Source organism: Crinia signifera, chromosome 1 (assembly GCF_055691185.1).
Source record: "Crinia signifera chromosome 1, ASM5569118v1, whole genome shotgun sequence".
Classification (NCBI taxonomy): domain Eukaryota; kingdom Metazoa; phylum Chordata; class Amphibia; order Anura; family Myobatrachidae; genus Crinia; species Crinia signifera.
The window spans coordinates 316,264,184-316,278,065 of record NC_139217.1 but is presented as its reverse complement, the minus strand read 5'-3'; the positions used below and the strand labels follow the sequence as shown (position 1 = coordinate 316,278,065).

Below are 13,882 nucleotides of genomic sequence, written 5' to 3'. Positions count from 1 at the left end.
CAACTCAGAGGTCATTTTGACCCCTTCAGTCTTTCTAGGTATACAGTGAAATATTTTCCCAAATATTGACCCTACAAAAACAATTTTTTGGTGGCTTGTTTGTGACATTTAATTATGAAAAGTCACATAAAAATCAGATTAGTAGGAAACCAAATTGCCAAAAGGCAGTACGTTTTTCATTGCTAAGGGGTCAAAATGACACCTTTAGGCTTTCTAGTGTTAATGATATCATAATCATACATAGGTAACGGTTCCCTTTGTAAACATTCCTGAAAACGACGAGTATCTAAGTGCTCCTAAATGGACAACACATTTAGAATGCAAATTGGAGACAGAAATTGTCTCCTATGGCGAAGAGTTATGGAATTTTACAATCAATAAAACCAGACTGTCTCAGCAGATCATTTGAAATATTCTTATTATTATTATTTGCCAGAATGCTCATCCTGTATTGATATTGCAATATCTAACTTATCTGTTTAGACTCTAGTTATTAATCTTTTTATGTTTCATACTAAACTGTGGTTATATTAAAATCTATTGCTTTTCATTTTAATCTGCTCTTTTTTTAAAAAGGTTTAACAATGCACTCCAATACGTTTAAAGGTATATACAATTTTCATGAATTACATTTCATGAATTACTCAAAAATGAAAACTCTTACAGCCAGTTATCCCATTATGATCCCAAAATAAAAAACTTTGGGGGATTGATTTTAATTTTTTTTTATATTTTGGTAAAAATCTGCTGTTATATATCATATGAAAGCCCATAGAAAAAGGTATAAACTATTCTGTAGCTCAATATGTGAGCTCGAAGTGCAATTTAAAAAATAATTGTTAAAAGCACATTTTTTACAAAAATTGCCGTTAAAGGAATGCACTGTAACCTCAAAACCAGTGTTAAAGTCAGCCTAATATTTGGAGGGTTTATTTACTGCATTTGCATAATTTATAATACTGAATTTAAGTGAAAAATAGAGAATGTAAGGTAGAATTGGGTACTTGTGTATTTTGGCGGCGCCCCCGATCTCCATCGCGCAATTTTTTCATCGCATCGCATGCCATGCACCCGATGGCATGCGATGCGACGCGATTTTTGCCCCCTATGCGATGAAAGATTGTATAAGCACCCTAAGGGTGCTTTTAAGCACCCTAATGGGTGATTACAATGTTAAATGCACCCCCACGCCACCCCCCCACTATAAACGTGAACCTGAAGTGTGGCGAGCGCAGCGAGGCCACGAGGGGCGGCGGTACGTGTCCTCCGACCTTTTCATACCCCCACTATCCACGTCGGCGTGGAGTTGAGAATAGAAAGTGTGGCGAGCGCAGCGAGCCACCGAGCCCGAATCGTGGCGAGCGCAGCGAGCCCCTTGAGGGGACGCGGATACCTTCACAGGTATCCGCGTTCCCTCGCGGGCTTCACAGGTGTCCGCATCCGCTCGCCACACATTCTATTCTCAACTCCACGCCGACGTGGATAGTGGGGGTATGAAAAGGTCGGAGGATGCGGGCTCGCTGTGCTCGCCACACGGTTCGGGTTCACGTTTATAGTGGGGGGGGGTGGCGTGGGGGTGCATTTAACATTGTAAGCACCCATTAGGGTGCTTATACAATGTTTAATCGCATGGCATTGTATGCCATATACAATGTCATACAATTTTAAAATTGTATGCCATTGTACAATATCGCGCGATATCGCATACCATCGCATGCCTTATGGTATGCGATGCGATGGGCTCCGCCAAAATACACAAGTACCTAGAATTGTTTCAGAAATGTTGTTGATTTGATGTGGATTGACCCTATATAATTTGATGCCCATTGCATTGATATTGTAAAATAGGTCTTTCTGATGTTGGCATAAACATGTAAAGAATTGTAGGAAACAACATGAAAAATATTGCTTATATTTATATACATAGTATAAAGTAAAGTTCAGGCCAATCTTGCGTTTTTCACAATTCTATACAGCATTTGTATTGGTAGGTTGATGTATATGAAACATTACAATCTCTGAAAAAAAAGGGACTTTATTTTATAGTATGTTGAGATAAAGGCCGTTGCCCCACCCCCTTTTGTAGCCTTACCCCCTATCTTCTGCAGCTCCTCCTGTTGTCCGTTGTCTACACTGAGTACAGAGCGCAGGGTCTGTGGAATTCCCCCAACTGACACTTCCTACAGAGTGGGAGCTGCGGGCACATTTATCTTTGAATGGCCTGACACTTAAATCTAGCACTGCTCCTGGGCACATACATGCAGGGGAATCCATAGACTTACCTGCAGTGGCAGCTGCTGTACTGTATGATGACCTGGCTTGAGGAGGTGCTGCTGATGATAGAAGATGACCAGCTTTATGTACATAAGGGACATTGTGTCTCTATATCTGGAGAGACCAGTGAGTGGATTCATCAGCATGGACAGGGGTGGGTGTAAATACAGAGTTCTACAATTCTGAATAGATGGATTCACCCCCAGCAACAGTGCTCCGCATCCCTGAATTGTCTCGGTAGTGGGGAGGAGAAACAATGCAACCAAATATATTGGGCCCTCCACATAATATATTAATGAGACGCCTGGGTGGCCTACTGGGAAATCAGTGATGTCTCCAAATACAAATGCTCGAAAGGGCAATGCTTCTCAGATTTTTCATAAAAGTTTTCTAAATGTGGTACAATATATTTCCTTTATTATTGTAGATTAAATGGGCCAAGGGTATCCAGTTTATGGGTCATTAGTGTCTAGGTCAACACTCATAGACAAATAAACATAGACAAAAGGTCGACACAAGTAAATGTGAGTTCACGTGAGTGTTTTGGAATATTTAAATTTTTTCAGATTTTATTATTATTATTATTATTATACTTTATTTGGTGCCACAAGGGACCCACCGCTCCAATAATACAAACTACATAAGTGAATAAGCAGAACAGGTCACAGTGACTTAAGGTGCCTATACATGACATCATGGCCGATGCGATGCAGGGTCCCATGAGCAGCTCATCTGAAGATTGCATGGGCTGCACTATAGATGACAGGCTGGCATTGCATACAGTATGATACATTGCATGCATGAGGACTGCATAGGGTGTATGGTATCAACTCCTGCCCAAGGGGGATTGTGGGCGACTTTTTGAATGGCCACCTTTACAGTTGAACACGATACAGAGTACAGAGGCAACACCATAAGTCCAATTGTTTTTTTCTGTTAACTTCTATATTGGGTTAGGGCACAAGAAAATGAAAACTGCATTTGCTATACCTGCAGATAACATAATGTATACAAACAAGTAAAGAATAAATTTTATCAATTATTAATTGTGTTAAAAGAGGTGAACCATCAGAATATAATCGAGCTGCAACTATTCTGCTAACGAACACTGCATATTATTTGAGTTCTACCTATGACTGTAATGGAACAGAATAAGAAGTATGTCAGTGCAGTTGTTTCTAAATTAAGATTCACAAAAGTAAAGCAGCTAATTAGCGGGAAGTCAAACTAAAGGGATAAAAATATTCAAGCTATCTGATCACTCTCCTTACATGAAACAGCACGAGTTAGTGTTTATGCTCGAGTGGGCAAAGCCAGAGCCATATTTGGAAAGAGAGAAATCACTGTGTATAAAGAACCCATCCTCCCATCTCATTGCAGAAGTTTCCAGCCCAACGTATGTAGGTGGGAGGGTGGGAGCTGGGGAATGTGAACTTGATCCAGCACTGATCAGTGAGGCAGCAAACGCTCATTGTTCTAGGGATACCACACATAACTCGGTTTGGAAGGGATAAACACTCTCTTTTGCATATAACATAGCTTTTGTGTTCAGCAGCCCTGTACCTCACTAAAAAACATAAAGGCTTTACACTCACTGCAGCACAGACATTTGAAACAGGGGAGAAGTTCTAGTTGAAAACATAGTTTCATAACAGAGACAGTGTTAAAATAGCTTCCAGATACAGATAACAGTGGCTGCTGTGCTGTGTAATGGTGCTTCTACGTCACCAAGCCTCAATAACACATGGCAGCAGGTGATAGTGTGTAACATTAGCTAGTTACTATATACATATAGATACCACATATGCAGGCTTGCCTACTTTCTGGCTGCTTTCTCCGGGAGAGGGCAGTCAGTTCCTTGAGGCAGAGGAGTGGGGATGCTGAAGACATGGGAAAGGGGTGTGATGGGAGCGGAGCAACATCATGTTTTAGGGGGTGGCCAGCCTGATCTTGACCTTATGGCCATGCACCCAGTGGTGTATGCTGGTATTTCAGGCATTGCATAGAGCGGGGCTACAATGACGAGATTTGCATCATGCAGTCCCACAGAGCCACCATCGAAGGGGGATCGTGGGAGAAGGCCAGCATTCTGGGAGGCTTGCCTCCTTTCCAGGGGGCCAAGAGGGGGACCCGATTTCAGGAACCATTACAGGAGGGTAGGCAACCCTGCATATGGCGGATGGGGCTAGCTGAAATAACCTAGAAGCTTTAGTTATGAAAATGAAAAAATAATATAAAGGGACAATGAAGTGACTTGAACAGAAAAAAAACCCCACTTCATTCTGGGAAGAGAGGAGTAAAACAAATAAGATGGCAGTTCTGGCCGATGTGAAGTGTGACTAACATAAAGCACTTCCAATGGAAAGCTGCTGCAATTGTAACTCGCATAGTGGCGGGCTGGGGGCTCACAGGCAAGTGTTAGACATTACTGGAGGGCCATGCAGTCCCTAGATCAATTCCATCAACTTGTTAACATTTCTTTGTTTAAAAGTTATTTAACAAAAGTCAGATCAATGTAGAAGAAACACTTTTTGCTACATTCATACTACATTATTTCTCATCAGAAGTAACACTTCCTCTGCTGTAAAGCTCCCAGAACGTTTTGCCAATCACCCGGAATCTCCCCTAAAGTCACTGCCATTTTTCAGCACATCCGGAATATACAGCATTGTAATTGCTTTATAATAGTGGAATGGGATCATTGGGTCGACCTATAGATGGTTAACAGTCATTAGATCGACACCACAGGTGTCTAGGTCGACATGGCACAAGGTCGACAGGTGGTGAGTTCAACACAAGCATTAGATCAACATGGTCTAGGTCAAAAGTCAAAAGGTCAACATGGGCTTTTTCACAGTTTTTGACCCGAATGTGGACACAGTCGACATGGACACAGTTTTAAGTGCAGTGCGTCCCCTCGCATGGCTCGCTGCGCTTGGCACTATAGTATTCTCCCACCATGCCCTAGTGGATGGTAGGACATGAGATACCGCCTGTCGGCACATGTTGGCTCAAAAAACTGGGTAAAACCCCATGTCGACCTTTCAACTGAAACATTTAATAGTAAAATTTCAATATATGAATTATGTTATGAACATAAATTACATAAATAGTATAGTGTATCTCAGAGGTAACCCACTAACCAGGCAATACCCCTGTAGATGCATCAAATTTTCTCCTTGGGGTATATGTACTAAAGTGTTTTTTTTGGGGGGGGGGGGGGGGGGATAAATTGCCTATATCAACCAATCAGATTCTACTTATTTATCTAGCACCTAATAGAAGACCACAGCTAAAAGTTTATATGGGTCACATCTCCCCTTTAAACCCCCTTGAACCTTGTTATTCTGTTCCATATAACAGAATTGTATTGATACATTTCCATGCAAAAACTAGAAACGTCCAGCCTTCTTTTTTGTAAAGGTGTGTACACCCGGTGCGATTTTGGGTATCGATTTGGACTATATAGTAAGTGCAAATCCTACCGTGTTTATCCGCATCCAACCCCGATGCACGGCCCCGTGACATCGGAATGAAAAGTATAAATAGACTGTGCAGCACAGTCTATTTCTACTATATCGTAAAGGAATCCATGCTGCATTGTCCCTCCCCCGCGGCTCCGTCCCTCCCTCCCTGTCAGCCAATGCCGGTATCGCTATCCTTGGCCTCTGAAACTAACCCTGTGTACACACCAAGGAATAGCTGATCTGTCCTGCCATCAGAAGATGATCATTCTGCACCCCTCATAGTCACCACTATCTTTATGCAATCACTTAGACATTTCCAGTAAATCAGTGCGTAAAGGCCATGTGCACATTGCAGATGTGCAGTTTTGACCTTTTAGAATAACATTTTTTAGTAGACATTTTAAAAAAATAGCTGTTGTATTTACCATTGTTACATGCCTAGGGGCCAGTAAACCCTTTCTAAGTCATTAATTGAAACCCATGTATATCATCTATCCAGCATACTGTTCATTCCAATGTCATGCTTATTGCTGGAATGTCTAACAAACCCTGCAGAATGTGTAGCACATTACTGGCTATCCATCTGATGTAATCAATAAGAGATGAATGCACAGTATAATAGATTTTTGTTGTTTACATACTTTCTATGATGGTGCAGATCTCACAGTTCAGTACAAGTGCCATTACTTAATCTCTCTTCGCCATAATAATTGTAACTTTTTTGTGAGTCTTCCAGTCAGTATGACCAAGATGTGCTAATCCCCATGCAATACTGGGGAATGTGCTCTGGTTACGAGGGAAACGTGTGACATCATTAGGGGAAGGGTATAATAACAGGTTCAGACAGGACTATAAATATGACAAGAAGCAGCCAAAGTGGCGACAGAACAAGTCCCTTTGTTCATTGTCTGTACAGAGAAATAACAAACTATGAATAGCATATACATTGACCGGTGTTAGCCACAATTGAGCAAATAACATTTTGAGGTTGCAGTTGGTTTAAATGCTGAAACTTTTAGTACCACATTTATTTATTACATTACATTTAGGGGTGAAATTGAAGGTACCAATATATGTAAAATGTGAAAACAACAATATCCAGTGCACAATTGGACAATCTCAGGTCTGATCACACGGCTGTAAATTTGCAGGCCGGCAATTATCTATAGTTGATTGACAGAAAGCTGCCATTTGAAGGTGGTAACCAAATGTTTTATGGGAGTGTCAGGGAAAACACAGGCATGCCCAGGTGTTTGAAGGGCAATCGTGTGACGTCAGCTCTGGCACCGATCAGACTGTTTCTATCTACCAGCAGTCCTGGGTGACACACAGACTGCCCACAGCGGTAAAATCATTTGATGATGAGCAGATTGCGCATAGATTTGCAGCTAATTGCCGATCCAGATAATTTTCACAAGCCGCGCTAAGCCAATGAGCAGGCCTGCATAGGGTGGGATTTTACTCTGGCAGAGCAGCGTATACCTGATTGCAGGGCTGCAAAAATGAGCAAACAGCCCAGTGATCAGATCTAAATGAGGCCCAATGTGTACAACTTGCCAACTCATATCAAGTTTGTGCTACAGAAAGTGAATTTTTTTTTTGCACGGAAAATATGCTTCATGTTTTACCAGAAATCCTTCTTAACAAAATGTTTAATATTCACCTTTGGCATCCCAGGAGAGTCAAGCCAGATATCATAAATGACTTCAACAGACAGGCCATGTCTACAAGAGGACGAAAAATATAGAAACAAATTACCATAGATGGCACTTCCAAACTGAATATATTTTATCTTTAATTTTTTTAGGAAAAAACAGGGCGGATTTCGGCTTAACAGTACTTTGCCTCATATATATTCCTCTTGCAACTAAGACATTTGGGGGGAAATTTACTAATATGAAAAACCTAGTTTTTCGTATTAGTATTTCCCCTACGACTGCATACGACTGTTTCAGTCGTATACACAGTCGTGTTCCGGAGGGGAATTTACAAAGCAGTCAGATATGACTGCTTTGTAACCCTCCGCTGTCGTATTCATTCGTATTAGCCGGGCATATATACGGCCTCTAATACGATTTTTTCAGGCAGTCTGCACGGATCAGTCAGATCCGTACAGGATGCAAGGTGTAAAAAAAATAGAAAAATAAATAAATAATAAAAAAAGACAGCGTGGGGTCCCCCGATAGCCGTAACCAGCACCAGGCTGAAAGAGCCGGGGCCGGTAATTAAAAAACAGGGAACCCGACAAATAGGGGTTCCCTGATTTTTAACAACCAGCCCCAGGCTCCAGGTCCGGGGCTGGTTCCCAAAATACGGGGGACAAAAGGAGTAGGGGTCCCCCGTATTTTAAGAACCAGCCCCGGGCCAAACCAGCCAGCAGGGTAATATCACAGCCGGGGGACATTTATTATATAAGGTCCCGCGGCCAAAACATTTACCCTACCGACCAGTCAGCCTGGCCAGGGGCCCTGGGGGAGTGGGGACCCCCCCCCCCAATAAAGGGGTCCCCCCCTCCAGGACTTACCTGACCAGGCTGAAGCCTGGTGCTGTCCCCGGTGGTCCTGTGCGGTGGCCACCGGGCTGATTCTGTGTAAAAGAATAGATGAAAACCTATTGTTTAAAACTGTGGAACTATGAGTCCCAGCAAGCCTCCCCCGCAAGCTGGGACTTGGAGAACCACAAGTCCCAGCCTGCGGGGCATTAAAGGGCCCACTGGCACTTGTAGTTCCACAGTAATAAAAATAGTACAATAAACACACACTGACACAATGAAAATAAAAGTTTAATACATCCATTACACACATACTGATACTTACCTATCTTGATCCTGTAGGTAACCCTCTGTCCTGGTGTCCGGTGTCCTGTGTCATCCTCCAGGTCCATGTCAGCGGTCCGTGTCGTCCTCCAGGTCCATGGCGGTGTCCAGGTCCGAAGAAATCCATGTTGGAGCTGTGGAAGGAAATCCTACTCACCTGGTCCTGTGCTGACGATGTCTTGTCTTGGTCCGACGTAGTCCAGGTAATCTTCAAGCTGTCGCCGTTCCCCGCACTGTCCGCATCGCACTGAGGAGAGATGCAGAGATATTTCATACTCGGCGCCTCTCCTCAGAAGCCTAGCGGCCAATCAGGAGCCGAATTTCTTGGCTCCTGAGGACCGGTGACAGCTTGAAGATTACCTGGATTACGTCGGACCAAGACAAGACATCGTCAGCACAGGACCAGGTGAGTAGGATTTCCTTCCACAGCTCCAACATGGATTTCTTCAGACCCGGACACCTCCATGGACCTGGAGGACGACACGGCCCGCCGACATGGACCTGGAGGACGACACAGGACACCGGACAACAGGACAGAGGGCTACCTACGGGATCAAGATAGGTAAGTATCAGTGTGAGTGTAATGTATGTATTAAACTTTTATTTGCATTGTGTCAGTGTGTTTTATTGTACTCTTTTTATTACTGTGGAACTACAAGTGCCAGCAGGCCCTTTAATGCCCCGCAGGCTGGGACTTGTGGTTCTTGTGGGGGAGGCTTGCTGGGACTCATAGATCCACAGTTTTAAACAATAGGTTTTCATCTATTCTTTTACACAGAATCAGCCCGGTGGCCACCGCACAGGGCCACCGGGGACAGCACCAGGCTTCAGCCTGGTCAGGTAAGTCCTGGAGGGGGGGACCCCTTTATTGGGGGGGGGGGTCCCCACTCCCCCAGGGCCCCTGGCCAGGCTGACTGGTCGTTAGGGTTAATGTTTTGGCCGCGGGACCTTAAATAATAAGTGTCCCCCGGCTGTGACATTACCCTGCTGGCTGGTTTGGCCTGGGGCTGGTTCTTAAAATACTCATTTTGTCCCCCGTATTTTATTATTTATTATTTTTTAAATTATTTATTTTTCTAATTTTTTTTTTTACACTAAAGCCTGCACGGATCTGACTGATCCGTGCAGGCTAAAGCCAAATACGACAGGACAATCAAGGTGTATTTTCCTGTCGTATTTGCGTGCCTGTTTTACACCAATTAGCAGCCGTATTATCAATACGGTTGCTTAGTAAATCAGGAACCACCATTCTTTTGAATGGTGATTCCTGTCGTATTCTATCGATGGTGTAGACATTCGTATTTGTAAATACAAATACGAATGTCCCATCATTAGGAATACGAATTGCTGTATTTTTGGATAGTAAATCCTGAAAATACAAATGTGTAATAAATAGGTGTATTTCTGCCTACGAATACACCTATTTTTTACGAATCCATATTAGTAAATTTCCCCCTTGATGTGTAGTATACAGTATTTTTCTTAACATTTTGAGTTATATTCGCCTCGCAGACACAGCAAAACACCATACAGTGTGCTAGAGACGCTGGGCTACACTTTAAACCACAGAATAATTAGTTTTAAACACATAGAAAGTCACAAATGAAGCACAAGGGAACCTGGTGTGAGAAAAACCTGCAGCCACTGCATTGGTGCATTTACACAGATTCAGACTCCGTCACTCACACAGATGTACAAATGCTGCACTAACACAGTAGTTTTGTCCTTTCCAATAGTTTTATTTATGCAAGAAATAAAGATACAGTATACAGTATATTTTGATGCTCGTGCGATTCGCCCAGGACCTGGCATGCTGAGAGCTGCTACTTGAGCATCAGTGTATGGGGACACAATAACTCTCGAACGCTTTAACTAATCGTCTTTAAACTTTGCATCAGTTTCAAATTAGTCAAATAGCAAAACTAAGGCAAGGCATGCTGGGATGTATAGTTCACCAACAGCTGGTGGGCCGCTTATTGCCCACCCCTGGTTAATCAGACAACCCCTGTCATAAGGGTCCATGCTATTTCTGTTGTTTTCATGCATTGTGATATGTTGTTGGAATACGCATGACTTTCTGAATACAACCAGGGCTGCTGAAAGCACCGCTGGACCCTGGCAAAAAAGTTGCATGGTCAATGGGAGGGGACATGGCCAAAACCCTGTAAAACTATTTCAGGGGATGTGGGCTACCTGTCAGGGCGCAGGCTGCTGCTGCAGCTGCCCCTCACCCCTGCTCAGCACATGGCACTGAGCAGCATGTGCAGAGCGGGGGAGAGAGGCTGTGCTGCTGCTCTCTACTCCCATTGCCCGGTACAACAGACCCGTCCCTGGGTAAAAAGTACCCCCTTCTCCCCTCTCGATGGCACTGTATACAACACAATAAACAGACTCCATTAAGCGGATCCTAAACCCCTTCAGTGTTGGGTTTTCCTGGGGCAGGACAAACCTACCAAGACAGGTTTGTCCTGCCTCAGAAATACATACCTCCCAACATGACCCTCTCCAGGAGGGACACATTGCTCTGTTTCTGGACTTTCCTGGTAATGTATGATTGCCATCACCTGTTTCACACAGGTTAATTGATTAGAAAGGTGCTTTAACACCGGTGATGGCAATCATTAATTAAGGGAGAAGTCCAGAAAGTCCAGAAAGTGGCTTCTGCACTGTTTCTGGCCAATTGGAGAACTTTGGGGCTGCTTGGGGGGGGGTGCTTGGGAGAGCTTGGGTGTTTGGACGCTCAGCCGTTCATCTGTTTGGCCATTCCTGTGTTTGGACACCGAACACACAAACGGCCAATCGCAGACAAACCTCCTCGAGCGGCCCCGATCGGTGACGGGGAAGATTGGTGACGGGGTGGTGACAGGGAGGATTGACAATGGGGGTGTTTCAGCGACAGGGGGGATGGTGGCACACCAGTGGTTCACTGCTGGAGGCACCACTGGTGCACCCTTTCTTTACAGTGGCGTGCCCGGAAATTTCTCTGGAAAGCCCGCTCCTGTAGCTCAGCCCCAGAAATTTTGGGGCATACCACTGAAGGGGTTAAAGGCCTATAAGGGTCCATCAAATGAAAAACATTTTCACTTTACAAAACTCATTCGTTGGATGGGCCTTAAGACTAGTATTTATATAATTCAGTACAGATAAATTGCAGATTTGGTACAGAAACTTAGGTGTTTCATATATCAAATGTAATTATTAGTCACTTGGCTATGTAGAAACATATTGATGTCATTGGGGGTACAGTATGCAATCTTTTAGCATATACCAGCAACCAGCCTGCAAAAATATAGCAGTAAAATAAACAACATCCCAATAGTGCATAGCAATGGTATTCAGCTGTTGTGCAACTACACATAGCATAACACTACACTCCCTAGGTCTTAATTATACAGCCCTTTCCTGGTTCTCATCCTACCTATCTGATTGCTCTTTCAACTTTTGCTTCTGTGATACCACCTCCACTTCCGTACCTCTGTCAGTTGGAGTACCACAAGGCTCAGTTTTAGGTCCTCTGCTCTTTTCAGTCTATACCTCATCTCTTGGCAAACTCATCAGCTCTTTCGGATTATCACTTGTATGCGGATGACACTCAAATCTATCAACCCCAGAGTTGTCACCAGTGGTTTTGGCTCGTGTCTCTGAATGCCTCTCTGCTATCTCATCTTGGATGTCTTCTCGCTACCTCAAATTTAACATTTCCAAAACAGAATTAATTATAGTCCTACCAGCAAAGAGCAGTTACCATCCTGATATCTCGACAATGCAACAATCTACCCTACACCTCAAACTCGCTGCCTAGGGGTCACCCTTGACTCTGAACTGTCCTTTGTTCCACACATTCAGTCTGTCTCAAAATCATGTTACATGCATCTAAAAAACATATCAAAGATACGACCCTATCTCACACACGACACTGCTAAAATGCTAATCCATGCACTCATTATTTCTTGCATTGATTATTGCAATAGTTTCCTCAATGGTCTTCCCAAGTACAGACTCTCGCCACTGCAATCGATTTTGAACGCTGCAGTGAGGCTGATCTCCCTAGCTCTGCCAGTCCCTCCATTGGTTGCCCATATTCTGCCGTATTCAATACGAAATACTTCTACTCGCATATAAAGCTATCAACCAAATCACACCCAAAAAAATATATCTCCCAACTCGCTCTCTCCGCTCTGCACAAGATCTGCATCTCTCTTCTGCACGGATCACTAGCTCCCATTCACTTTTACAGGACTTTCATCGGGCTGCACCCACCCGCGCACAATTAGACTCTCACCAAGCCTCCAGACTTTCAAGTGTTCCCTGAAAACTCACCTCTTCAGGAAAGCATATCAAATTAAGGTACCACCCACATAACCCTAAGAGGCACTCATGTATTATATAGCGTCCTTCTTGGACTTGCAATTTGGTGAGACTGCTATGCTATTGCTGGTGCCTGTCCTTGTGTTTCCGTCCTATTTCCCTATAGATTGTAAGCTTGCAGCAGGGTCCTCCTACCTCCAAGTCTGTCTGTTGCTACCCAGTTTGTTCTTTCAGTGCTGTCATCAATTGTAAAGTGCAACGGAATCTGCTGCGCTATATAAGTAACTGTTAATAAATAAATAAAGAATAACAACATCATTCCTCTCAATTGTCCCACCTGAGGGCCGGCAGTGTCCTGCGGCATGGGGGGGGGGGGGCAGTTGGGAATCCCCCCTTCCTTCGCACAGTGTCTATTTAGAGAGGCAGAGAGGCTGGGGCATGGCCAGCAGCTCAAAAAGCACTGGCCATGCCCCAACAGTGGTAAAACAGGGTAGTGACCTCATGGGATCATAGACAACACGGCCTGGACACGAGGCCCCGCCACCAAATTTCAGGCGTGCATCCACGGCGTGCGTGAGCATCAAACTTTTCCTCTCAAAATTGGGAGGTATGCAACATCCCCAGTCACAGTTTTGGTAATAGAGCATGCTAAATCTGTGGTGGAGCTTGCTGGGATGTGTAGTTGCAAAGCAGCAGGAAGGCCACACGTTGACTACCCCTGGTGTATAGCCTCGTATACACACATTAATTGCAGCATTGCATAGCTAGAGTAGAGTACATTTGATCAGATTATTGCCAAATCATAGTCACATTTGCAGAAATGACCAATCACCTTACATAGCCTCATGTGCACAGTCGCTCTGTCACACCACATAGATACCTTAGTGGATTGCACAGAAACTTGGCACAATCTAAGCTCATAAAGCAGACTCATTGGCACACTGCACAGACCTCTTAACAGATTTCAAAACATTAGCACAGAGCTCTTACAACATTCCACAGTCCCCTTGGCATATTG

The 13,882-nt window shown here is 43.9% G+C and overlaps 1 protein-coding gene across 1 annotated transcript in view; it reads right to left on the bottom strand.

The window, feature by feature from the left end:
* Window positions 1–13,882, bottom strand: part of AOPEP (aminopeptidase O (putative)) — a 384,109-nt gene that overhangs the window by 135,644 nt on the left and 234,583 nt on the right. Inside the window, exon 11 of the mRNA XM_083186692.1 lies at window positions 7,405–7,465. Coding sequence (XP_083042818.1) covers window positions 7,405–7,465 — 61 coding nt within the window. The remainder of the gene's footprint in view (window positions 1–7,404; window positions 7,466–13,882) is intronic.